Consider the following 25621-nt stretch of genomic DNA (forward strand, 5'->3'; position numbering starts at 1 on the left):
CCTTGCATTGCATAAAGTGCTGAGTTTGCAAGCCTATTTCTGAGCCTAATGAGGCCTCCCTCCTTGGGAGCCAGACTGGTCAGCGATTTTTAGCTGCCTCTTCCAAGCACTGGGCAAATATTTAGTCCAGTTTAATGATAAACAAGCAAATTCCAAACAAACAATAAAAAATGATAAAGTAAAACCGATCTGTTGTATTGGTCCTTGTTTCGCCTTTCTACCCCTGCCTCCCCACTCCCAACCAAAGAGGGGAGGGGAAATACCAAAATAAAAATGGGGCAGCATGGGCATAATAGCTTCATCCTTATAACATTAACAAATTATTTTAAAGACCATCAGCTCAAAAAGAAAAAAAAAAAACCAGAGAGAGAAAACCAAGAAAATGAAAAGTACTTCATAGCAGGGGCTGTAGGAAGCCTGAAGTGCTTGGTCTACTCATTAAGCCAAGGAGTGGAGAGAGGAGGAAAAAAAGCAGACTCCTTAAAAACAGCTGACGGCTTAATTCTGCTCCCTGTTCTCCACCTCTTTGTTTTATCTTGGCATCAATTTTCCTGAGCACTCTTGGCTTCTGTCCTTTCCCAGTGGGTCCAATAGAGGGTTTTGTCACTGATTAGGAAGCACTCAAGGGTAGCAAAGAACTAGTCCACAAAGCATAGGGCCTCAGAGCCTTCCGAGGGACACCTGCAAGATATGGGCCATTGGCCATGAGTTAACCAGCCAGTTATGTTGTCATGCCAGTCAGTTTGAACTATAACTTGAGGGGGAAAAAATTTAGGAACTTCTGCAAGATTGCCCTGGAGGCAGGTAAGGCCCTTTCTAATTTAATGAAGGGAAAGTGCCAAACTTTCACAATATGGTGCAAAACTGAGGTAGTTTGGGCATTCCTGCTCCTGGATATAATTCTTGGAAAAATGAAAAATAAAGAAAATGATGATTTTTATTCAGTCCTATAAGGGGAGAAGAGCTGAAGTTACCTTGAACATGACTGAGTCCTTTCCCTTTTGATAGGGGGAAATGCCCTAGAAATAAGGACAGAAGCAATGGAAGAACAATGTAATCAGAGTATAGTGAATTTGGGGAGTGAAGAGAAAGGGCAGGAGATCATTGAGAAAGAGAAAGAATAGAATACCACAACATGGTACAGTGGAAAGAACCTTGGGTTCAAATCTTGACCTCAGACGTTTTCTTATCTGTGGGATCTTGAGCAAGTCATGGAAGATCTCTGGGCCTCAGTTTCCTCATCTGTAAAATGAAGGTGCTAGATGTGATGGCCTCTGAGGTCCCTTCTAGTTCTCGACCTCTCATCAACCAATAAACTTTAATTAAGTACCCACTTGTCTCGGGTCCTGCACTAGGTGCTGGGGATGGATACACAGATAAAAGTCAATCAGTCTAGGCCTTCATGGAGCTTATGGGTGATTTCTGTTTTCTGATATTGTTGTATGGTTGTTGGTTCTTCTGAGGCAATGGGGTTGTGACTTGCCCAAGGTCACACAGCTACTAGTAAGTATCTGAAACCAAATTTGAATTCAGGTCCTTCTGACTCCAGGGCCAGTGCTCTATTTACTGGACTGCTACTTACCTGCCCTGCTAGCCTGTTTTTTTGTTTTGGTTTTGGTTTTTTGTTTGGTTTTTTTTTTTTTTTTTTAGTGAGGCAATTGGGGTTAAATGACTTGCCCAGGATCACACAGCTAGTAAGTGTTAAGTGTCTGAGGCCGGATTTGAACTCAGATACTCCTGACTCCAGGGCCGGTGCTCCATTAAACTGTCTCATTCTGGGTTTTTTGTGGGTTTGGTTTTGGGGTTTTTTTGCCGGGCAATGGGGGTTAAGTGACTTGCCCAGGGTCACACAGCTAGTAAGTGTCAAGTGTCTGAGGTCGGATTCGAACTCAGGTCCTCCTGAATCCAGGGCCGGTGCTTTATCCACTGCGCCACTTAGCCACCCCTTGCTAGCCTGTTTTTTAAAAGGGGAGATAATAGACACGGATACAAAGGGTTTTTAAAGTGCTGGTACTAGTAACTAAGTTTACTAACTAGTAACTAAGGTTACCAAAGCTTACCGGTGCACTGAGGTTTGGGGAACACCTTACATAAATGAAGCAAGGTCTAAGACCAATTCCTCTGAAGACAGAGAAGGTCAGCTCCTGGCTGACCAAATGTATGGAAAATGTAGAATCAAGGAGAGTAGTGTTCTCACCCTGGAAGAAATGAGGAGGAGGAAGGGAGAAGGAGCAGCAGTGGTGCTGCAGTGTTCAGATCCCCTGGGGTCCACCTTTGTCCTCGGGGGAGCACATAGGACAACTAAGACCACAGTTTAGGCTATGTCTGATTATTAGGGAACTTCCTCCTGGCCAAGAATTCAGGTGGCTCTTAAAATGCTTAGTCCTCCTTCCCCCTTCCCTCCTCCCTTTCCATCCAAAAGGACAGATGTTTAAATCCAGAGTTTTCTGTTCTTCTGGGTTATTTGCTAATTTAAATATTATTTTACAGCCTGCCATCTCAAAATAATAACTAGATCTGCACTAAAATGGTGTTTGTCCTTATTCAATAACAATGGGGGATGGCAAGAGACATTAAGACACTGAGTGTGGTTGGTAGAGAGAGGCGCCCAGGTCCAACCCATCAGGTTAAAACTGGAGTGGTTCTTGTGGTTGTTGTGGTTTTTCTCCTAGCTAGAGGTTCCTAGATATGAGAGAAAATCTGATGGTCTTGATTTATTGATTCTGGATAAACTTCCCCAGAGGAAGAACAAATCTGGATCCTAGGGTTTTCTCCTGCCCCCCAGACTAAAGGGAGCTGGTTTCCACTGCAATCTGGGGTGGGGGGAGTGTATTATTGAACCATTCTGTCCTCTCCATTGTTTTCTCTCCATACCTGCTCAGTGGAGCAAAGATGTCCAGTCCAGAGGGAGGAGAAAGGGGTGGAGTTGGGAAGGAGTGACTCTCTTCAAATTCTTAGGGTGGGGGACCAGAAGGGGGACCTTTAATTTTCGCCTTAGCCTCACATGTAGATAAATAACAAAGGTTACATAGGTTTATACAAATATAAAGATACCATGCTTGATTTGGAGTAATGAAGCCCTAGGTTCGAATCCTGATTCTAATACTTAATAGCATGGGCAAGGTGCTCAGCCCCTCTCAGTTCCTTTATCCATAAAATGGAAATAATAATACTTGCACTACCTACCCCACAGGATTGTTTTGAGGCTCAAATGAAAATATATGTAAAATATTTCACATTTTAGAAAGGTAAGCTATTATGTGAAGGGGAAGCTGATATAAAAATAGAATATTAATAAAAATCCTTTTTAGAGAAATGTAATTGATTACTATAATAACAATAATAATTTCTATGGAAGAGAAAACCACTAGGCTACTTTTGACTACTACCTAAGAATATTCACACTTCATAATATGTATTTCGGCCCTTTATCCATTTCCTGATTTCCTTATCGCCCCGAATTAATTAGACTGCCTGATCTGGAGATTGCCTAAATTCTGTCATCTCAAATCAATATCCTGAGACTGCCTATTCTCATCTTTGAGGCTGACCAGTCTAAAGAACTGTAGCACTTTCTTTCCCTTATCATCAAAATCACAGATGTGCATAGAACATAGGTCAGGTGTGTTGGCCCACCAAGGCACACCTGGCCTATGTTCAATGCATGCAAAAGCTAACCATGGATTAGGGCATTAAATCTTCACAAACAAATGAAGAAAAACTGTGTTATATGCCTATCTATGAACATTTTACATCTCTACCCCAACCTTCAGATTCCCTTTCTATCCAATCAAAGTGCTCCCCACATGTATTCTTGATTTCTATTCACCCCCAATTCCATAAGCAATTTAAGGAGCCCCAGTCAGTAACCAGGTGATTGCTAAGGCATAGACCTTAGCAAAATAAAAGCCAAAGCCAAAGGTCATGAAACCAAGAGCCTGCCCAGAAACCTTCAATTCCCTTTAACGCTGAGTCAGCCCAGAGATTCCTGCCCACCCTTCTTACCTGGACGTTCAAGAGCTCGGAATGCACATTGTATATCTTTGCCCCACAAACTATCACAATCTGTGTCCCAAGGCAAGTCAAGCCCTTGAAGTGGAACAGGTAGGCTAAAAGTGAGCCTGGACTATTTATTTTGATAGATGGGAATAGGATAGGCCAAGTTTGCATCCTTCTCTGTCAGAGATGATTCTTTTAACCCTGGCTGCAAAGACTCTCATGTAAGACATCCTCCCTCATCCCTTCTCATGTCCAGTTTGTTGGCCTACAAATGGGAGGGCACTTGTCCCAGCCAGGAATTGTTGAACATTCCTGGGAGTGGCCTTCAGGGCTACCTTCCAATAGATGAATACTGGGCCTGCTATGGAAGATCTCAAGAACTCAAGTTCTCATCTTGGCTAATGGTTCCCTGGGATCTAGGCACAACCTTTGGTTTTATAGCTCTGTCTTGGGCATTGACAGCCTGAGAAGAGAGCAACTGCTCGCCTCACTGTACAGTTCCCTAGACCAGACAGGCACCAACCCTGGCAAAAGCAGAGCTGTTGAGAGCACTAGAGAAGGAAGAAGTAGGGCAAGGACAAGGCCCCATCTCAGCTCTATGCCACCCTTTCGAGGGCAAGTGACTTATCCAAGCCCACACAGGCTAATCAAGTAGTCGAAAATTTTTGGAGGAGAATCCTGGTCATGAGAACCCCTCTCTCCCCACTTCAGTCCCACCCCCATCTCCATTTCACTGTAGCCTGGGTTCCATTTGCCAGCTCCAGGTACCTATCTTAAGGGAGTGTATAGATTCATCTCTCCCAGGTATGCATTTATATACCTTGGGCGAGGTTTAAAAGTTGCATTGCTTATGCATGTGTACATGCACATGTGCACATGTACACACACATACAAACACATACCATATACACATCTTTTAGCCTTCACTTTAAAACATGCACATTGATTTATCACAAAATAAATATCTGCCAAAAGGGGAAACCAGAATTTTATGGCATTAAAATATGTGTATTATGAAAAATTATATAATGCATTATATTTAAAAGTATGCTCTCCACTTTGAGACCCTGCTCCCAGACTGTGTGGCAATCTGTACTATGTCTATCTCGTTTCTGGTTGGGTGCATGTAGGGACTTTCCTGAAATTAAGGTTAACCAAATATATACATATATTTTTTAACGTAGGAGTAGAATTCTACCCAAGGGTTTGGCTTATTATCTTAAAGGGGAAAATACTTGTACTAAATACAGGAATCTCCTTAGGCAGCATAGGAAGGTTCCCAAAGAAACTTTTTCTATAAGATAATAATCAGAAGGTCTTGTTCAAACACTTTCTTCCATCATAAGGATTTCAACAGCTCATGTTTCAGGCTTGATTTCTCATTGATCATGATGGAGTAAAGCTTCATTTCTTTGTTCCCCACTTTCCCCTGACTTCCCCAGACTGTGAAGGACCAAATCTACCCTGGACTAAATATTGTGGTGGTCAGCAATGGAGATTAGCATGTGCCTCAAACTAGGTCGCTGCTGCCACCTACTGTCCTCTGCAAAAATCTCAGTGATCCTAATTTCCCTCTTCAGTCCTGCTCACTCTTCTCTATGTTAAAACCCTTCTTTGGGCCATTCAGTTCAATTCAATAAACATTTACGAAGCCTATATGCCATCATTACTCCACAAACATTTCTGTGTGCTAGACCTGGGGATAAAAAAGACAAAAATTAAGCAGTTTCTGACCTCCACAAACTTATGTGTACATAAAGCATATATAAAATCCATACGAAGGATATACAAGGGAATTTATAGAGGGTGAGGAGGTGGGCTGGGGAGTTAGCAAAGTCCTCATATGCATGGTGGTCCTGGAGTGGAGCATCAGAGTTTGGAAATGACAAGGGAATGCATGCTAGGCATGGGAGGGTGGGGGAGCCTATGAAAAGAAAGGGGAGATTTATAAGGAATTGCAAGTATGCTGGGCTACAGAAGATGTAAAAGGAATTAATGTGTAATAAGCCTGGAAAAGTAGGCTCAAGGCAAACTGTGAAGGATGTGAAATGCCAGAGATTCAAAACTGTCATCTCTGTGCCAACAAGTAGGTCTCTATTTCCAGATATAGCCCCACTAAAAAGCTTCATTCCCACCCCCACTGTCTATTGGACATTCCAAATTACATCACAAGATCACAGTACCACAGAGATCTTGAAAGGATCTTAAAAGATATATAAAAATGACTAACATTAATATAATCATTTAAGGTTTGCAAAGTGTTTTATACACACACATATTTTTATTTGATCTGTTCTAACCCCCTCATTTTACCGATGAGATAAGCAAGCCCTGGAAAAGTTAAGCAATTAACCAATTGGTTAAGCAATGCCAAGCAAGTTGTGTTCATCAGAATTTGAACTCTGCTCTGTTGACTCCAAGTTCAGCACTTCAAATTTAGTTCTCTTTCCATTCTGCCATACCACCTATCCCATAAGCACCTCACATGCGCAAAACAGAACTCATTGTCTTGTCCTCACCCCAACCTACTCCTTCTTTCAAACTTCCCTAGAAGGCCACCACCACACTTTCACTCACCCAGGTCTGCAAGCTTAGAGTCACTCTCAGCTCCTCACTCCATGTATCCAGTTATCAGAAAGATCTACAGTCACTCAAAAGATCACTTAAGCACTTAACAATCAACACAGGAAAAATCAGCTACACAGAGAATGTAAGTTGTTCAGACTAGGGGTATGTAGTTGGAAAGTTGTATCAGCCTGAAAGGCCAATCAATTAGTTCTTTGATTCCAATTATAAAGCCCTAGAAATGACTTCTAAAACTCAAGATGTTTACTGAAGGTTAAGTGGGATTAGATGGAAATCAGCTGTTTTGTGGTCTATTCCCATTAGCCCTGGATAGCAGTTCCACTCAGTACAGATGTCCCTGTGCCTTAATTATAAGGTCTTTTATGAACTTAGGGAATTTGGGCTTGGGTTTGGGTTTGGGTTTTGTATTCCCAGAAACTACCACAGTGTTTGGCACACAGTAGGGACTTAATGTTTTTAGCTAATTCAAGGTATGGTGCAGGCTCCCCTGGGTCAAAGTCGTGTCTGCCAGCTCCCAGCCTCCCTCAGAGGAGTTTTTCCTACCTCAAAAGAGGGCTAGATGAGAGAATACTGGCAGCCCCCTCATAACCTCTCCTGGAACAGTATTGTACAATGTACCTCAAGAAGAGGAAGTGTACTGAGAGGAAGACAAGACTGATCTCTGGGAGAGATCTTTTTTTTTTTTTTAGTGAGGCAATTGGGGTTAAGTGACTTGCCCAGGGTCACACAGCTAGTAAGTGTTAAGTGTCTGAGGCCAGATTTGAACTCAGATCCTCCTGACTCCAGGGCTGGTGCTCTATCCACTGCGCCACCTAGCTGCCCCTCTGGGAGAGATCTTAAGAAGCCTTCCCAAACAATCCATGGACCACTCATCTACAGCAGTCTACTTTCCACTGAGTTAGCCCATTAACAACAACAAGCATTTATTAAGTGCTTAATGCCTGCTAGGCAGGCAGTGCAAATGGACACTGACCTGGGGCCAGAATGGAACAGAAGGAAGGGATCGAATTGCACTTGGGAAGTTACATGGCACTTTCAGCAATATCCAACTACTCGCTGATACACTACAAAAAAAAAATTAACCCTGATATTCCTCCAGTGATGCTATATGACTGTGAGTCACAGAACATCGCAAATCTCCAAAGGTTATTTGAGTGACTCCTTTGGGTTGTCCACAATGGATAGATGCATGGTGAGGATAAAGAGGCTGAAGCCTTCTTAGCAACAATGATTTCTATGGACAAAGTGTCACATAAATATATCATATACCACAAAAGAGATCATCGGAGAAATGCATGATCAGAAAAGGAAGTGGGCTGGTCTTGTAGCAAAAGCTTGTAGCTTTAAGGAAGAAATACAGAACTCATACTGGGATAGTCTCTACACAGTGATAACTTATTGACTTTAAAACCGATAATGCAGTGAGGCTATATGCTGCTCTGGGACATGGCTGCCAGGGACCCTTTCACCCTGATACAGTAGCCATGAAGTGCATCCAGGAGTTGATCCAATCTCCCAGCACCTCACACTGACCAGAGTGGGATGTTCAGGACTACGAAGGGAGCTGGTTGCTTTTATAAAAAGTGCTGGGAGCAGCTAGCTAGGTGGCGCAGTGGATAATGCCCCAGTTCTAGAGTCTTGAAGACCTGAATTCAAATCTGGCTTCAAGACACTTATTGATGAGAGACTCTGTGTTGTGGGAATGTAGAGGGACTCCGAGAAAACTAAGGGTCCCAAACCCCAAGGAATCCTTAAAGTTTCCCAGGGGAGGGACAGCTCTGTCTCCCACCTCCGGAATGGGTGTTGTGGGGCACAGCCTTGGTATTCTGATAAGCAATACCAAGGTTGAAAGATGATATACAGGAGGGGGCAGCTAGGTGGTGCAGTGGATAAAGCACTGGCCCTGGATTCAGGAGTACCTGAGTTCAAATCCGGCCTCAGACACTTGACACTTAACTAGCTGTGTGGCCTTGGGCAAGTCACTTAACCCTCATTGCCCTGCCCAAAAAAAAAAAGTGCTAAGTCTGCTTCTGTGCCATCTTGAGCTGTCACTTCATCTTTCTAGGCTTCCATTTCTTCATTTGCAAAATGAAAAAGCTGGACTAGATGGTCTTTAGAGATGCCACAAGCTCTAAATCTACAATCCTGTAATGATAATGATGTCTGTCCTTGAAGAGGACCATGGATTTGGTGTGATGTCATGATTTGTAGCAAACTGGATTTAATTGAGGGAGGACTGTATAAGGTCACTAACCTCACTTTCTCCTCCAGAGCCACCTGGGTCCAGGGGCAAGATATACATTAGGATGACTGGAAACGGCCCTGGATGTTTAAAGCAATTGGGGTTAGGTGACTTGCCCAGGTTCACACAGCTAGTGTCTGAGGTGAAATTTGAACTAAGGTCCTCCCAACTTCAGGGCCAGTGCTCTAGCCATTGTGCCACCTAGCTGCCCCACAATTCTGTAATGATCCTATAATAAAGGTTAAGTGGACCCCAGGCACCTTGGAACACCCCAGTCCTGAGGCAGCTAGAGAAAGATACACAGGGGACTAGTCAAATCCCTTTGGTTCACCTTTTTATTATTATTGGTTATTCTGGCTATTTCCCCATACATATGCATCCCCTCTCTTCTGGGGGAAAGGGCCTAGGCTAACCAGTGTCTTCACCACAGAATATTAAAAAGTCTCGTGTAGAGGTGTGTAATCGCCTTTGCATCCCAGATCTGTGTGAGACTGTAATGACCCCTTCCCGGAAGAATGATTTGAAATGCAGAAAATAAAATACATAAGTGTACAAAGGAAACAAATTATACTGAAATATAGTTATCAAAATATTTTTTTAAATCAAGTTTCACAGCTTTTACTTCTAACGAACACCAAATGGCGAATGACGCCGGTGCTGCAGGAGGAGCTGGAGGCCCTGGGGGCCCCAGAGTCGGGAGGCCTAGGGGGCTTCCTTGGTGGCTTTGGCAGTGGGAGCCAAGGTTGAGGTCAAGGCCGTGGTCGAGGCCAGGGCCATGGCCGAGGGGCCGAGGAGAAAAGGCCGAAGATAAGGAGTGGGTTCCTGTCACCAAGCTGGGCCGCCTCATCAAGGACATGAAGATCAAGTCTTTGGAGGAAATCTATCTTTTCTCCCTTCCCATAAAGGAATCTGAGATCATAGATTTCTTCCTGGGGTCTTCACTGAAGGATGAGGTTCTAAAGATCAAGCCTGTTCAGAAACAAACTAGAGCTGGACAACGTACCAGGTTCAAGGCTTTTGTGGCCATTGGCGACTACAATGGCCATGTTGGCTTGGGTGTCGAGTGCTCCAAGGAAGTAGCCACAGCTATTCGTGGTGCTATCATTCTGGCCAAGCTGTCCATTGCTCCTGTGAGATGTGGCTACTGGGGGAACAAGATTGGCAAGCCTCACACAGTGCCCTACAAGGTCACTGGGCACTGTGGATTAGTTTTGGTGCACCTGATCCCCACGTCTCAAGGTACTAGAATTGTCTCAGCTCCTGTGCCTAAGAAGGTCCTGATGATGGCTGGAATTGATGACTGCTGTACTTCTGCAAGGGGCTGTACTACCACTGGGCAACTTTGCTAAAGCTACCTTTGATTCCATCTCCAAAACATACAGCTACCTAATCCCAGACCTGTGGAAGGAGACTGTGTTTACTAAGTCTCCCTATCAGGAATTCACTGACCATCTTGTGAAGATTCACTCAAGTGTCTGTCCAGAGGACCCAGGCAGCTGCTATGGCAACTACATAAGATGGTGGGGTTTTTTAATAAACAATGAATAAACTGAACCATGCCTGCTTAAAAAAAATCAAGTTTCACAGACCCCAAGGCAAATAAACTCCCTCTTCCAGAGGAAAGGTTCCAGAATGTTTGGTAGATCCTCTATGAGAGAACACAGATAAGAACAGAACAGGTCTAGGGGGTGGGGGCTTGGGCTGTGTTCTGTACCAAGGGAGGAAATAGTCACCTTAATGAGATTGTGGATCTCCAGAAGTGCTGAAGTCCCTGCCTATTCCAAGATAAACTTAATATGCCACAATATTTATAAAGCGACCACAGCATTTCTGCACAATTCAAAAGAGAATTAGAAGAAATGGGAGCTGTATCTTGACTTTCTTAGTAGTGTGAGGGTTTTCCCACTGAAAAAATGCATATTCAGGATGAAGGAAAGTACTTCTTAAACCTTTGGACACCATATATTTGAAATAGTCTAACTGGTCTTTGTCAAGAATGTCTTAATATTATTTCTCACCCCCTTGCGACTCTTACTGAATAAAAATTCATCACTATTTTTTGTGCATTTTCTCTTTAGGATTAGTAACATTTCTGAGTTAATATGAAAAATTTTGGTGTCCTTGTTTCAAGTTTCAAAATATTACAAAGTGTAATGAACTTTCAAAAATAAAAATGATAGTTCCCATAGAATATAAGAGCAAGGATGGCTTCATTTTTGTCTTTGTACTCACAGAGTCTAGAATGGTGCCTAACAAATAGTAGATGTTTCACTGAATGTCGTACCGAATCCAAGACAGAATGTGCAACATTTCATGCCCATGGTCCCCCATCTTCCTACTACAATAAGAGATTAGTATATCTCACTTTAAGCAAGCCCAATTTATGAAAACTTAAGTTTACATAAAAGAGAAACCCATTATTTGACAAAGATTTACTATGGGTTTACTTAAAGTATATAACTTTGAACCAGCTCCCTTGCCACCTTTTTAATAGAATTGAACATAAATGAAACTTTTCAGAAATACCCATTGTGTAAAACCAGCCCACAGAATTCTTTCTGCTTGAAGAAACTGCTTTATTCTTCTCCAGCCAGCAGAACACCCACCTTTGCCCTTAAGTCTGGGAAGTGGGAGGCAGGGAGGAAGAACACAGGACTTTCCTGCCTCAGAGACACATAACTGACTCAGCCTGAGGGTCTTTCTGTCCCCTGAAGCACCACTTCCTTCCCCAGCTTCTCCAAACAGCTCTTCCAGGCTCAGTCAGTTCTTGATTATCCACATTCTGAGGACTATGTGCAATAGAACCCCAAAATCACTCACATGGGGTTCAGCAGCACACCAGAAGCCACAAGCACACCAAGAGCTGGACATGTGAGCTACATGGGGCCAAGCTGTTTTTTGCAGCAGGGTTGTTTTTATAATCACATTTGCCTTTAGCTGATAATGAGGCTCATTTGCTTTAGGTAATAACAGGGGAGGCAGCCTGAGAGAGAAAGGCATGCATTACTTTGTTTTTGTCTCCGATGTATCTGATTCTTCATGACCCCATTTGAGGTTTTCTTGGAAGAGATACTGGAGTGGTTTGCCATTTTATTTTCTGGCTCATTGTTTTACAAATAAGGAAACTGAGGCAAACAGGATGAAGTGACTTGTCCAGGGTCACACAGCTAGTAAGTGTCTGAGACCAGATTGAACTCAGGAAGAGGAGTCTTCCTGACTCCTGGCCCAGCACTCTACCCACTGCACCACCTAGCTGCATACCATAAATGATCCATGAGGTAAGTAGTTGAGAGATGGCTGTTCTCCATCCCTGCTGCTGGGCAGAAGAGGTAGGGTAGAAGCCCCATGAGTAGAGCTCACCATCCTTAGAGCTGCAGGTCTTCATTTTCCAGACTTAATGTTTCCAAGATTACCCCCCCCCATGACTTCCCCCAGGGCCTCCCTACTAGGTTCTTGTAGCTTTTCCTGCTATTTCTTAGCTATGAAGGAATTTTGCTCAAGAGCCCATGGCTATGTGAGCTAATACACACAGCAGGATCAGGACAGAGAATTGAATGCCACAAAACCCAAGAATTCTCTCTCTGTAGCCAAAGGCTTCATCCTTCTCCATTGATCGGGAGAGATATTGCAGATGGCATTTTCTTTCCCTCTCTTCTTTTCTCTCCTGGAGAACTGCCAATGAGCAACATAGTCCCTAGAAAAACACAGAATAGGAGGCAGCCGGGCCAGGAGGAATGAGGGCCCTGGATAACCTGCAGGCTGGTCAAAGCCTTGCCCTCGAATCACTAGGGGACAGATCTCATTACTCTGGACTCTTAGAAAAATCTCTGTCCCATATCACTCTATTTTCTCTGCTGACATAATTGAAGTTAATATGACTAGTACAGTGGAAAAAGGATTGGCCACAGCCAGAGGACCTGGGTTCAAATTACCTCAGATGCTTAGTCCTCGGGTTTCAATTTCCTCATCAGTAAACTAAAAGTACTGGACTATGTGGTTTCTGAGATCTCATCTAGTTCTAAGTCTATGAATCCCAGAATCTCAAAGTTCCAAAGCACCTCAGAGGCAAACTGGTCCCTTTTACAACACATTTGATAAGTTAAAAGATTTACAGGATGGCAGTTAGGGAAAACCTCAAACACTGAATTTTATTGCAATTCAAACAATAGAAGAAGAACAAACTCACCAACCTTGACCCTTAGAATAAGTGATCATAAACACAGAAGGCAGAAACAATTCCCAAGTGAAAGAACAGGCTAAGACTGGCCTCTTCCCTAGTGGGTCAAAAAGTAGGAAGGAGGGAGGACCTCCACTGATTTGAGTGTCTGAGAAGTTGAGGGAAGTCAGGAAGACTGGTGGAGACTTCTAGCAGAAAAGTTTTGGTTCAGAATTCATTTCCTGAGAGTCTACATCTCCTTCCAGAGGACAGAGGCTATAGCCTCGTTTATGATTTATTTCCACTCCCAACAAACACTACCTATATTGAAACTGAATATGTGTGTATCTGACTTACAAAAACAGGGATCATGGAAACTGGCTGAGCCCAACCGCCCCAGACAGTAAGCAGATATAGCCTCTCTGCTCCCGTTCTACAATCTCTCCTCCTTTTTCCAGAGTTTATGGGGTAGGAAGAAAGATTGAGTCCAGAAGACTGAACCTTGTCTGCCCCAGGAACACCAGACATCTGGGAAAGCAGAATGCCCCATAGGATTCTCATCCTTTCACATACCCTATAATCCAGGAATGGTGTTTATCTTCTTTAAAAGTTAGGAGTTAACTTATAGGGTTTTAATACTCTCTGTTAAGACAAGGGCAGCTCTCTTTTGCTTCGGCCCGGACGGCGGCAGCATGGGTAAGTGCCGAGGTCTTCGTACAGCTAGAAAGCTTCGCAGCCACAGAAGAGACCAAAAGTGGCATGACAAACAATACAAGAAAGCTCATTTGGGCACAGCCTTGAAGGCCAACCCATTTGGAGGAGCATCTCATGCAAAAGGGATTGTCTTGGAGAAAGTTGGTGTTGAAGCCAAGCAGCCCAATTCTGCCATCAGGAAGTGTGTGAGAGTCCAGCTGATTAAGAATGGCAAAAAAATCACCGCCTTTGTTCCCAATGATGGTTGCTTGAACTTTATTGAGGAAAACGATGAAGTTTTGGTTGCTGGATTTGGTCAAAAAGGTCATGCTGTTGGTGATATTCCTGGAGTCCGCTTCAAGGTTGTGAAAGTTGCAAATGTTTCTCTTCTGGCCTTGTACAAAGGCAAGAAGGAAAGACCAAGATCATAAAAATTGTATGATGTCTTTGTCATAGTAAACAGTTTTCATGTAACAAAAAAAAAAAAAAAAGACAAGGGCAGAGCCCAGCTGGGTATGTTAAAATTGAATTGGTGCAATGGCTAAAAAAAAATAAAGAATATATTTACATTTCAATGAAACCTAAGGCTTCACCTTTCTAAAATAAGTATTGACGTGCTTCCTGGTCTCCTAGTCTGGTGACCCAGAGCAGCTCACCATAGGATGATTTGATTTATACCACTAATCTCCATAGAGGTTTCTCCCAACCACTTCCAAATAAGCAAAGTAAACATGAGAACCGCTCCCTCACAAAACCAGCTAGACGGCCTCAGACACTTAACACTTACTAGTTGTGTGACCCTGGGCAAGTCACTTAACCCCAATTGCCTCACTAAAAAAAATAAAAAATAAAAAATAAAAAATAAACAGCTAGAGAAGGGGCTATTGGCCATCAAAGCTTCAGACCAGTCCTCCCTGTTGTTCATCCTCTTTGACTGGACCCTCTGGCCATGAGGTGGAGCAGGTAGGGCAGGAGCCTCCCCAGAGATGGAACCTGGGAAAATTCTTCCACTCTGTAGAATGTAGAGGGATGACTGGCCAGGCCTATTAGGAAATCTGTAAAGAAGACATCTATCCTACCCTACCCTGCACCCAAAGATTCCTGAATAATGAGCTAGACTGCTCAGGGGAAGAAATGGCTGTTGCCTAAGGAGGGCATATCCTTGCATTCGATGACCTCACCGGACTTCATTTCCTCAAATATGATAACCTGTCAGGGAGAGATGGGCTGAGGATTAACAACAGGTGAAGATAGCTCTATGCTAGCAGAAGAGCATAAGCTAAAAGGTAAACCTGAGTCTCAGGCAGAGGGGAGATGAGTAAAGAGAGAAGAAGGGAGTGTGCTCATTTATATGGAGTGGGATTCAGAGTTAGGTAAGGGTCAGTCCCTTGTCTAGATCCTGGCAGTTCTTCACCCTGTATAAGGGGATTGTGGTATTAAAAAAACACCTTGTGATGGACAGAGCACAAAGGAGCTTTGTCTGGAGATATTTCAACTTGGGCCTTTGCTCTAGATCAGGGCTTCTTAAACTTTCTCCACTCATGACCCCTTTTTGCCCAAGAAATTTTTACGTGACCCCAGGTATATGGGGGATATATAAAATAGGTATACAGGAACCTTTTACTGTTGCCAAATTTTTCATGACCCCCCACATTCAGTTATGAGACACCATATGGGGTCATGACCAAGAATTTAAGAAGCTTTGTTCTAGATTTCTATATCCTGCCACTGGGGAAAACGTGGGGCTGGAGGAAGATGAAGTGGTGTGGGGGTTGGGGGGGTCTCACCTCATTGTCTCCAGGGTGCAGTCAGGTACCCGGGAGGTAGAGGGCTTCCTGAGGGCCCACATTCCAATAGAGTCCTAGGTTCTAGCCATTGATGAACACCACTCCCTTGACCCAGCCCTGAGATATCAGACCCATGATCACAGGGAGACAGGATCACAGAAGATAAAGAAATAAAGAGACAGGAGATACAGATACATGGATCCTCAGAAGCCTGAACGTAGGGGCTGGCTTTATTTTTTTCAATCTGTGAGTCTTTAGCACCTAAGCACAATTCCCTGCACTTATGAGGAGCTTAATAAATGATGGGGTGATTTAAATGTCTCCCTTATTTCGTCCAGGACCTTGCTAGGGGTAGCTAGGCTCAGGCTAAGACATCACTTGTGGACACTGTCCTGCTGTCCCAGTGCTTGAAGACAGCAGAGAAAGACATGGCTAGATTAATCTCTTTTTGAGGTTTTGTGATAATGCTGCTATAATCATGGGAAGCCCTGTGTTAGAACATCATATCCCCTCCACACACCACTGAGTGTGGCAATAACTTGCCTGTTTTTTCCCTGTTACATGCTAGCTATAGCACCCTAATGATCTAAGCTCATCCCATGTACAATTTGTTTTGTTGTCATTATTGTTTTAAGGATGGGTCTTCCTAGCTCATCCAGGCTTGTAAGTACGGGAGTTGCTCACAGCCCTGGTCCTTCTGTGACTAGCGAAGGGGCTTTAACCTGCTCACAGAAGTGGGTCAGTATTCCCCTCCTTAGGCAGTCTGATAGCCCTCGGTTTCCAGGGGCTCACCATATTAATGCCAGACTTAGTGTGGACCCCACTTGGCTTAGCCCACTGCAATGTGGAACTCCCCAGCTGAAGAGATTTGCCAGCATCCCCCTCCCCAGGAGAAGAGATCACAGGCAGGTACCACCACACCCAGGGGCAGATGAATGGCATAGTGAATAGAGTGCTGGGCCTGGAGTCAGAAAGACTCGTCTTCCTGAGTTCAAATCTGGCCTCAGACACTAGCCTTGTGACCCTGGACAAATCAGCTAATCCTGTTTGCCTCGGTTTTCTCAACTCTAAAATGAGCTGGAGAAGGAAATTGCAAGCCACTCCAGTATCCCTGCCAAGAAAACCCCAAATGGGGTCACAAAGAGTCGGACACAACTGAAACAACTGAACCACCACACCTAGCTATCATACATTGGAGAATTGTTCCCAGCCATTCACAGATGTTTGAGCAACTGTTGAGTTATGAATTTATTCTTCCTTTACCTTTTTCAACTCTCCTAAGGAGAAAGGAAACATTTTATCCTAGAGACCTCCAGTGGGTGCTAATGTCTAGCCAGAGAATACTAAAGAGTTTTCTGCCTCCAAAGACATAGACTCTCAGAGTTAATGGATACCATAGAAAGAAACAGGATATGGGGATGGGACATGGCTCCTTTGGGGTGAGAGGCTAGAGGCCCTGGGCAGAGCATCTAGTTCACTCACCTCCAGAGTTAGAAAAGTATCCAAAGGGGAAGGTCCAGCCTGCAGAGTGCCCCAGAAGAAGGCAGGAAATAAGATTTTATCTTGGATTGGATTCCACGTGATAGACTGCAGCCTATGAAAAGAACTGGGAGGTAAGGAAGAGAGAACATTGACTCCATGCATGGTCCCAATTGTGGTATTAACTTCAAAATCAGGTCCTTCTCCCCTCCAGGTTATCAGCTTCCCAGCTATAACACCAGTTCAAGAGTGAGACACAGTATGAGAAAAAGCCAGCCTAGAAACCAAGAAACATGGGTTCAAGTCCCAGGTTTGCCACTAACCAGCTATGTGATCTTACTCAAGTCATCATGCTGCTTTGAATCTTAGACCCTTCTAGGGTAAAATAAGTGGTTTGGCTTACAAGAGCTCTACAGTCTTTTGGAGGTATAAATGTATGATCTCAGAATCACTCGTGCTCAGCTGGGAGACAGGAACCCACCTTTGGAAGAAGTTCACTTTCATCTCCAAGCTGTAGATTTTGAACTTCCTCAGGGGTGAATAGTTCAGATGGATGTCACCAATTAATCCTGGAAGATGAAGGGAGGGAAGAGAGCATTTTCAACTGATAGTGCAAGTTCACATGCTCAGGACAAAAAAAGCACAGAGGTGGATACTGGCTGTAGGAGGTAATTTCCTTTTCATGGACTATCTAGGTGTATAAGTGGAGGTGATGGTTATTGCTTAACCTCCCAAAAGAAGAAAATAATTGGATAAGGATTAGAACTGGGAAGAGAGAGGTTACAGAAGCTGGTATCAGGAGAGAATTTCAGGAGACAACTGGAGAAAGGGCAAATGGGTAGAGCACAATATGAAGGGGATTCTTGAAATGCAGAAAGATACTCTGAATTCTCATCAGAGTCTTGGATTCCTGTAACTGAAGGGTCTTCCAGACTGCTGGAAATTTTCACTTTTCTGACAAATCTCAAAAGATACCTCCTGCCTAAAGTTATTTCTATCACAATTTCTAATTGGCATTCCATTGACTAAAGATTCATTTGTGTTAACTGCTGAGAAGGGTTAATGGAGAGTAAGTCCATAAATCATTCATACTTTATTGTGCGTTAAGCAAATTACTTTTCTCCTATACCACATACCTAAGATTGGTCTCACTGAGAGAATAGGAATTTTGACAGAAGGAGACATAATTGTGAAGAATGGGATACTTGAATGGAAAGAGGCCTGCTTAAAGCACCATAGTGGGGGTTCTGGGAAGCCAAATGGTTCTATGAAGTCATTAGATACATGACATATGAAGGAGAGGAGAAATCAGGAAGCAGAAGAGAGAAGTATAATGACCAATCTGCTCCCACATCTCTCTTGCTAGGACCACTTGACCCCCACCTGAAGACAACATACATTCCATCTAAGGAATTCTCTTGATTGAACAACCTAATAATAACCCAATAAAAAAGGACAAGAGGTCATTTTGTCAAAACTTATTATTGGGAAAAAGTTACACTTTTTAAAAAAACAGGGCACAAGAGGAGAGTCGGCCCTATCTACCTTTATCATCTTATACCAAAGGTCTGGGGGAGCAAGACAAAAACTGGGGCAGAGACTTTCAGGCCTGCTTGTCATGTGAACAGCCCCTCTCCTGAAGGTTCCTGGTCTCTTGCACATTCTAGTATACTACCTGACCTGACTTAAGAAGCTTCCTCTGTTCCATAGGGAGGCAGGAACCTAGTGAAGCTTTAGATTCAGGAGAACCCAAGTTCAAATCCAGCCTCAGACACTTGACACTTACTAGCTGTGTGACCTGAAAAAAACACAAACAACAACAACAACAAAAACTCAGCTCTTGCAGGCTCCAGTCATAGCCCCACTGTCTTCTGTGCAGCTAGAGCAGCAGTCTAGAGCTTACCAGGCGAGCAAGAACAACAAATCCCATCTTCTTCCTATTTCCTCGGACACTCCGCATTCCATCTCCTACTTTTGTGCTTTTGCCCAGGTGATGCTGCCCTTTGCAAGGAATCTCCTCTCCTTTATCTCTCATTTCCTTTAAGATTCAGCTCAGGTTCCAAGTCCTATGGAAAGCCTTTTCTGGCTTCCCCCAGTTAGTGTTCTCGCCCTCCTCACATTTCTTGTATTTACTTATCTGTGCATATGTTATATTTGCTGTGAACTAGTCTAACTAGTTTGGGGAAAAAAATTGGTACTTTGTCCCCAAAGCTATTAAACTGGGCAAACCCTTTGACCCAGCAATACCACTCTGCCCTAATGATATCAAAGAAAGGGGGAATGTCCATTTATGCAAAAAATATTTACAGCAGCTCTTTTCATAGTGGCAAAGAATTAGAAAACAAGGCAATGCCCATCAATTGTTGGGGATGGCTGAACAAGTTATGGTATATGAGCATGATGTATGGCTCTTGCCCTAAAAGAAATGATGGAGATAGTTTCAGAAAAAAAAAATAAACCTGGGAAGGCTTGTATGAGCTAATGCAGAATGAAAATGAGCAGAACAATTAGAACAATTTCTACAATATTGTAAATAGCAACAGTAGCAACAATATTGTAAAGGCAGACAACCTCAAAATGACTTAAGAACTCTGATTAACACAATAACCAACCACTGTTCCAAAGAACTCATGATGAACCATGCCTTCCAGACAGAAAGAGGATGAACTCAAAGAGTGCAGACTGGAGCATATTTTCTACTCTTCCCTTCTTTTTATTCATTTGAGGGTTTTCTTGGGCATGATTAATGCAGGAATTTATTTTGCATGACTATACTTATTGTAAGGGGTTTTGTTTTTCTTGCTTCCCAGTGGGTGGGGGAGGGAGAAGAAGAGAATTCAGAACTGAATTGGATGGCACATAGAAGGAATAAATATTTGTTTAACTGAATTTTGACTTTGCGGATCCATCATTACCCTCTCTGCCTCAACCTCACTCTTTTTCATCTCCATAAACTCCCTTCCCTCTGCCTATGAACCTACTCCAGTCCCTCCTATCCCAAAAACATAGACAAAAACAAAATCCTTGGGGGTAGTTAGGTGATGCAGTAGATAAAGCACTGGCCCTGTATTCAAGAGGACCTGAGTTCAAATCCAGCCTTAGACACTTGACACTTACTAACTGTGTGATCCTGGGTAAGTCACTTAACCCTCACTGCCCACAAAAAAAAAAATTAAAAATTAAAACAAAATCCTTTCCTTGACCCACTACCCTCCCAGTTTCTAGTAATCTATCTCTCCTTTCTTTCATTGCTCAACTTCTAAAAAGAGTCATCTATTCTCAAGCCCTGAACCTTCTCACTTCTCAGTTCTCTGTAATTTGGTGCTTTCTTCACTCTATGTCAAGTACTTTCTCAGTTTCCTCTTCTGTGAAATATGGAAAAAGCAGTAAGGTATAATGGATAAGAGGATGGCCTGGGTTCAAGTCCTATTTCTTTTCTTTTCTTTTTTTTTAGTGAGGCAATTTGGGTTAAGTGACTTTCCCAGGGTCACACAGCTAGTAAGTGTTAAGTGTCTGAGGCCGGATTTAAACCCAGGTACTCCTGACTCCAGGGCCGGTGCTCTATCCATTGCACCACCTAGCCGCCCCTCAAGTCCTATTTCTGACACATACTGGGTGTTTAACCATGGAAAAGTAACTTAAATTCTCACTGTGCTCAGGCAACTTTCAAAAACAGAGATGTCAAACTTGCAGCCTGTAGGCAGCACTCAGCACTCAGCACTCCCAAGGGGTAGCTTGAACTGGATTAAAGTGAAATTGGGAAATGTTTAACAAAGTTAATTAAAATAAAACATAGATAATGTTAATGTGTAGTTTTCAAAGTCATCGTGTGGCCCACAGGGATCCACATCTATTTGACTTTAACACCGATGCTCCAAAGCTTAGAGTTGCAGAAGAGGGGTTGAACTGCCTTCCACAGTGGGAGTTACTCACACTAACAAAATCACAGGGTCAAGCCCCCACAAAAAGGAAGAACAAATACAGTACTTACCTCTGTGGATTGTCAAAATTGGAAAGATAATTCAAGCCTCAGAATGCTATGTAAAGATGAGTTATTACTATCTGAATGAAGCAAAATGCCCCTGGGCTATCCAACTTTCTCAAAAACCTTCCTTTGATCTTCCTTCCTTTTTATTCTGGTCACTAACTTTGGCTATTTGTCATAGACCACGATTGCATCTCTGCTCTCTAGATACATTTTGCTGACCTAATTTCTTGACTTGTGAAATTACAATGACACTGATTCTCAGACTAAGTTCAAAGCCCCTAAATATCAATCATTCCTATTGGTTCCTATACACTGCATCTGCCTTCACAGAATTATCCAGCTATACCCTTCAGGTCTTGGAGACCTCTGTCCTTGGTCCTAGATTCTATCTTTCTTCGCCTAGCCCCAAGCCCGCTGCTATCCCTGAGGACCATGGCCTGCAATATTCCATAGGCCCTATGGGACAAGGTGGCACCAGAATCTTTCTTTCTCCAAACAGCCCTCTCAGATGATAAGCCCTGGACCAGCCCTTCCCTGAAGCCAGAGCATCGATGGAGTTTCATAGTTATGATCTCCATCCCACTGAGTCGACAAGAGACCCTGTCTCAATTTCTCCCCTTTCCCCCATCACACCTTACCTCTTATTGTACTTATTTATGCATACATCCCCTTCTGCCTACCTCTCTCCTCAGCAGAATTTAAGCCCTTTTTTTTGGTCATTGTATCCCCCAGCACCTAGCACACTCACTGTTTAGTATGTATTACAATTATCCCTTCCACATTACAACTTTCCCTGTTGCAGTTTCAATATATCATGAGTCAGCATAAAAAAATTAAATGGGAATTTTGGGGGAGTTTTACGGAAGCTACAGACAACGTGCAAAAGCCAGCAGACAACACAGAGCCTATGACCAAATAACCTCAATTTTACAATAAGGTACTGTAAACACCCCATAAAAGAAAAAGAAAAAAAATTCATACTTCTTCTCTGGTACAAAGGGAGAGCCAAAACTTTTACGTGGATTTTTCAGATCCTAGGGGCATCGCCTCTGTAATTCTTGTGATATTGAAGGGATAACTATAGAAGCTTAACCAATATTTCTTTAATTGAATTCTTGGCTTCTCAGCTCCTGTCTCAGTATTTCATAGAACCCACCTTTACACTGATCATCTAGGTTTAGCCCAAAGTTGACTCGTCCACGATTCTCTACCAGGATACTCAGCTTTTGTATGACCTGAAAGGGACACAAGAATCCACGGTGACAGCCTGGACACTCTATCTTTAGTGAGGCCACACTGAACACTGAACACTTTTTCAGTGAACACGTGCCTCCTGACCACTGGGCCTGAGGACAGTGCACCAAACCCCATTGACTCATAGCAGAACAACACCGAGTGTAGGCCCTCATTGGTGGGGGTTCACTGGTCTCTACACAGCAACTTATCTCTCTGCTCTTTACAGAATCATGCAATCTGAGAGCTCGTAGGGACATCAGTGGCCATTTAATCCAACCCATACCTCAAACCAGTCCCCACTACAACACATTCAAGTGATTTTTCAAAACCTTTACATCAAGGCTCTATCCCAAGGCATCCACTTCACTTCCAGATGACCCCAAGCTAAGAATTGCTCCTCTTGGAACAATTCTTCCCTCTTGGGACAAACAGAACACATCTAATCCATCCTTTCAGGTACCTGAAGATATGCTTATATGTTCTCCCTGAGACTTTTCTTCTCCAGGTTAAATATACCCACTTCCTTCAAGCAAGCCTCACGTGGCAAAGACTCAAGGAGTTTCACCATTGGGGGTGTTCCCTGGATGACTCTGTAGCTCATCAATGCCTTTCCTCCAATGTGGAGACCACAATGTAACACAACACTCCACACCTCCCTTGTGTTATTCTTAATCTGGGCAGAATCAGGTACTCTTCTTGGGGAATGAGAAGACAAAAATGACTAACAGGGAATTAATACCCAAGATAACCGAGGAAAGAAAATACTTAGCAGTCCTTGATGAACTCAAGTCACCTGAGTCAGATGAACTATATTCTCAGGTGCTAAAAGAACTAGAGGATGTGATTGCTGAACTACCTGAGTAATAGCTGAAAGATCATGGAAAACAGGAGAGGAACTAAAGGATTCCCAAAGAGGAAATATTATGCTAATTGTTTTAAAGGGGGCGAGAACAGAGTCTACAAACTATAGGGCAAGTAAGCTTGACTTTAATCCCTTTGACAGTTCTGGAAAGGCTCATGAAAGAGATGGTGGGTGAATATCTAGAAAGAGAAATGGTGATTAAGGGTTTCATCAAGAATATAATCATGAGGGACTAGCAGTGCTTCCTTTCTTGGCAGGATTACTAAACTAGTAAATTAGAGGAATATTGTAGATATAACTCACCTAGACTTTAGTTAAACCTTTGATGAAAGATTTCATGCTATTCTTATGGAGAAGATGTAGTGATGTGGATTAGATGATAATATAACCAGATGGATCCAGAACAAGCTGGAGGGACATTAATGGTCAACATGGCAAGAAACCTTCAGTAGAGAGACCTAGGGATCTCTAATTGGTCATGGGTTATTTAACATTTTTATCAATGCCTTGGATATGGGTTTAGATGATATGTGCATCAAAGGTTAGCTAACATACTGGATAATAGAGGCAGGATCCAAAAGGATCAGGCTAGAGCATTGGGCTTGAATCTAATAAGATATAATTTAGTAGGGATAAATGCAAAGTCTTGCACTTTCATGCCAAAAAAAAAAGCAGTTCAAAGCAACTCTATGAATTTGCATTATTCTGAAAAGGATCTAGGGGTTTTAGTGGATTGCAAGTTTAAAATGAGTCAACAGTGTGATGGGGCATCCAGAAATGCCACCTTGGGCTACATCAGGAGAGGTATAGATAGCTCCCAGAAATAGGGAAGCTATAAACCCACTGGACTCTGTTCTTGTCAGACATCATCTGGGATACTTTGTTAAGTTGGGGTACCAAGGTTTAAGGACACCAATAAGTTACAGAGTGACCAGAGGACAGTAACCCGGATGGTGGAAGACCTTATTAATTAATGACAGTTGAGGATCCGTTGAAGGAATTGATCCTATTTAGCCTGGAGCAGAGAAGATTCAGGGGGTACATGGTAGCTGAGTTCAGGTATTTGAAAGGCTGGCTGTCACTTAGGAGAGGATTAGACTCATTCTATTTAGTCCCAGAAGTCAGAACCAGAAGCATTGGTGGCAATTGAAAACAAGAGAATGCAGGTGTGATGTTGGGGAGCTAGCCTGTTCTGAGATACCATGGGCTGCCCCTTCTTGGAAGTTCTCTTGTAGAAGAAGCTGGGCAGCCACTTGCTAGGTTTGTTACAGTAACGACTCCTTCTTGTACAGTCTGGACCAGATGGTCACAGAAGCTCCTTCTACCTCTCCAGTTCTGTCATTCAGATTTTTCTGGAGATCCCCACCCCCTCCACTGAGGGCTGCTAACCTAATGTCTTAAGAAGAGCATTCAAGGGGAAAAGTCTTGAAACCTCAGGGGGAAAATACACACACACACACACACACACACACACACACACACACACACACACACACACACATATATATATATGGAATATGTAACCCTCAGACTGAGAAAGGCTACAACAGCAGCACTCCCTAACCCCTTTTGACTGCTTGGGGCTACAGAAGATTTATTTTATCATGAGGATGGGGAATATTTGGGATAAATCTAGCATCCAGGTAAAAAACTGAGATTAGAAATTACAGTATATGGATCCTAAAATTACAGACCTTACTATGAGGAATGAACAGCTGCTGATAGTATTGGTCTAGGTATCCCAGGAATTTCATGTCCACAAATACCTGAGAAGGAGAGAAGGAAAAGTATCAATAAAGTTCTCAGAAGTGAAAGGAATAGAATTATTCCTTCTAAGGAAAGAATGTGGCAAACATGCCTTAGAATAGCAATAAAGAAGGAAGAAAGTTGTAGGTGACCAGAGACTGCATGTGAATTGGCAAGACTGCCGATTTTTTTGTATAAGCACAAAATCAGAGTGTATGAGGTCATTCTCCCATGGTGCTCAGTGGGGTTTCCCACTAAAGAGTGTCATGGTGAATCAATGGTCAGAGGAAGAAGCTAAAGAATAAGATCTAGAAAGAAAGAGTCTAGGAGCAGTAACTCTTTGGCTGGACAAAGATCTGGGTAAACAAAGATTTGGTAGCAGTATACAATCTTACCCGAACTGCAAAGAAAGGCTCTTAGTGAGTGGCAGCTATCTCTCTGCCAAGCCTGTCGGCACAAACATGGGCCTTGTCCCGAACCTTGTCCTGAGAGAAGAGAGTGCCTCCTGAGGAAACCAAAGTCTCATATAGTATGTACCCATAGGACTGTCCGTTACCATTGTTCACAGGCAGATTCTCCGTGCTGATTGGCTTATCAGACTCATTTGGCTGTTAGGGAGACCAAAGAGGGTGAGACTTAAGAGTTCATAGGACTTGCTTCCTCTTGGCCCTCTCATACCTTTCCAAGCTCCCAAGGGTCATTGGGGGATGTGGTCACTAGGAATGGGATATTAATAACAGCAATTATTATTTGCCTGTGAGGAGAGTTGATCAGTCAGTAATGATTTATTAAGAATTTACTGTGTGAACAGCAACATTGTGTGATGAACAATGGTGATAGACTTGGC

The 25621-nt window shown here is 43.1% G+C and overlaps 1 protein-coding gene and 2 pseudogenes across 1 annotated transcript; 2 read left to right on the plus strand and 1 right to left on the minus strand.

Annotated features, from left to right (window-relative positions):
- The first annotated feature begins 9472 nt into the window (after positions 1–9472).
- Positions 9473–10375, plus strand: LOC122747820 (annotated as a pseudogene).
- Positions 10376–13653: 3278 nt separating this feature from the next.
- On the plus strand, positions 13654–14160 carry LOC122749180 (40S ribosomal protein S23-like). Its single transcript, XM_043995399.1, has one exon. The coding sequence runs from the start codon at positions 13676–13678 to the stop codon at positions 14105–14107; it is 432 nt and encodes a 143-aa protein (XP_043851334.1). The 5' UTR covers positions 13654–13675; the 3' UTR covers positions 14108–14160.
- A 638-nt stretch (positions 14161–14798) lies between these two features.
- The window catches only part of LOC122747821, a 94475-nt pseudogene continuing 83652 nt past the window's right edge, over positions 14799–25621 (minus strand).

Source organism: Dromiciops gliroides, chromosome 3, assembly GCF_019393635.1.
Source record: "Dromiciops gliroides isolate mDroGli1 chromosome 3, mDroGli1.pri, whole genome shotgun sequence".
NCBI classification, from domain to species: Eukaryota; Metazoa; Chordata; class Mammalia; order Microbiotheria; family Microbiotheriidae; genus Dromiciops; species Dromiciops gliroides.

Bases quoted from the DNA above. Each gene is read 5' to 3' on its own strand.
- LOC122749180 (XM_043995399.1), top strand. From the start codon at position 13,676: ATGGGTAAGTGCCGAGGTCTTCGTACAGCTAGAAAGCTTCGCAGCCAC.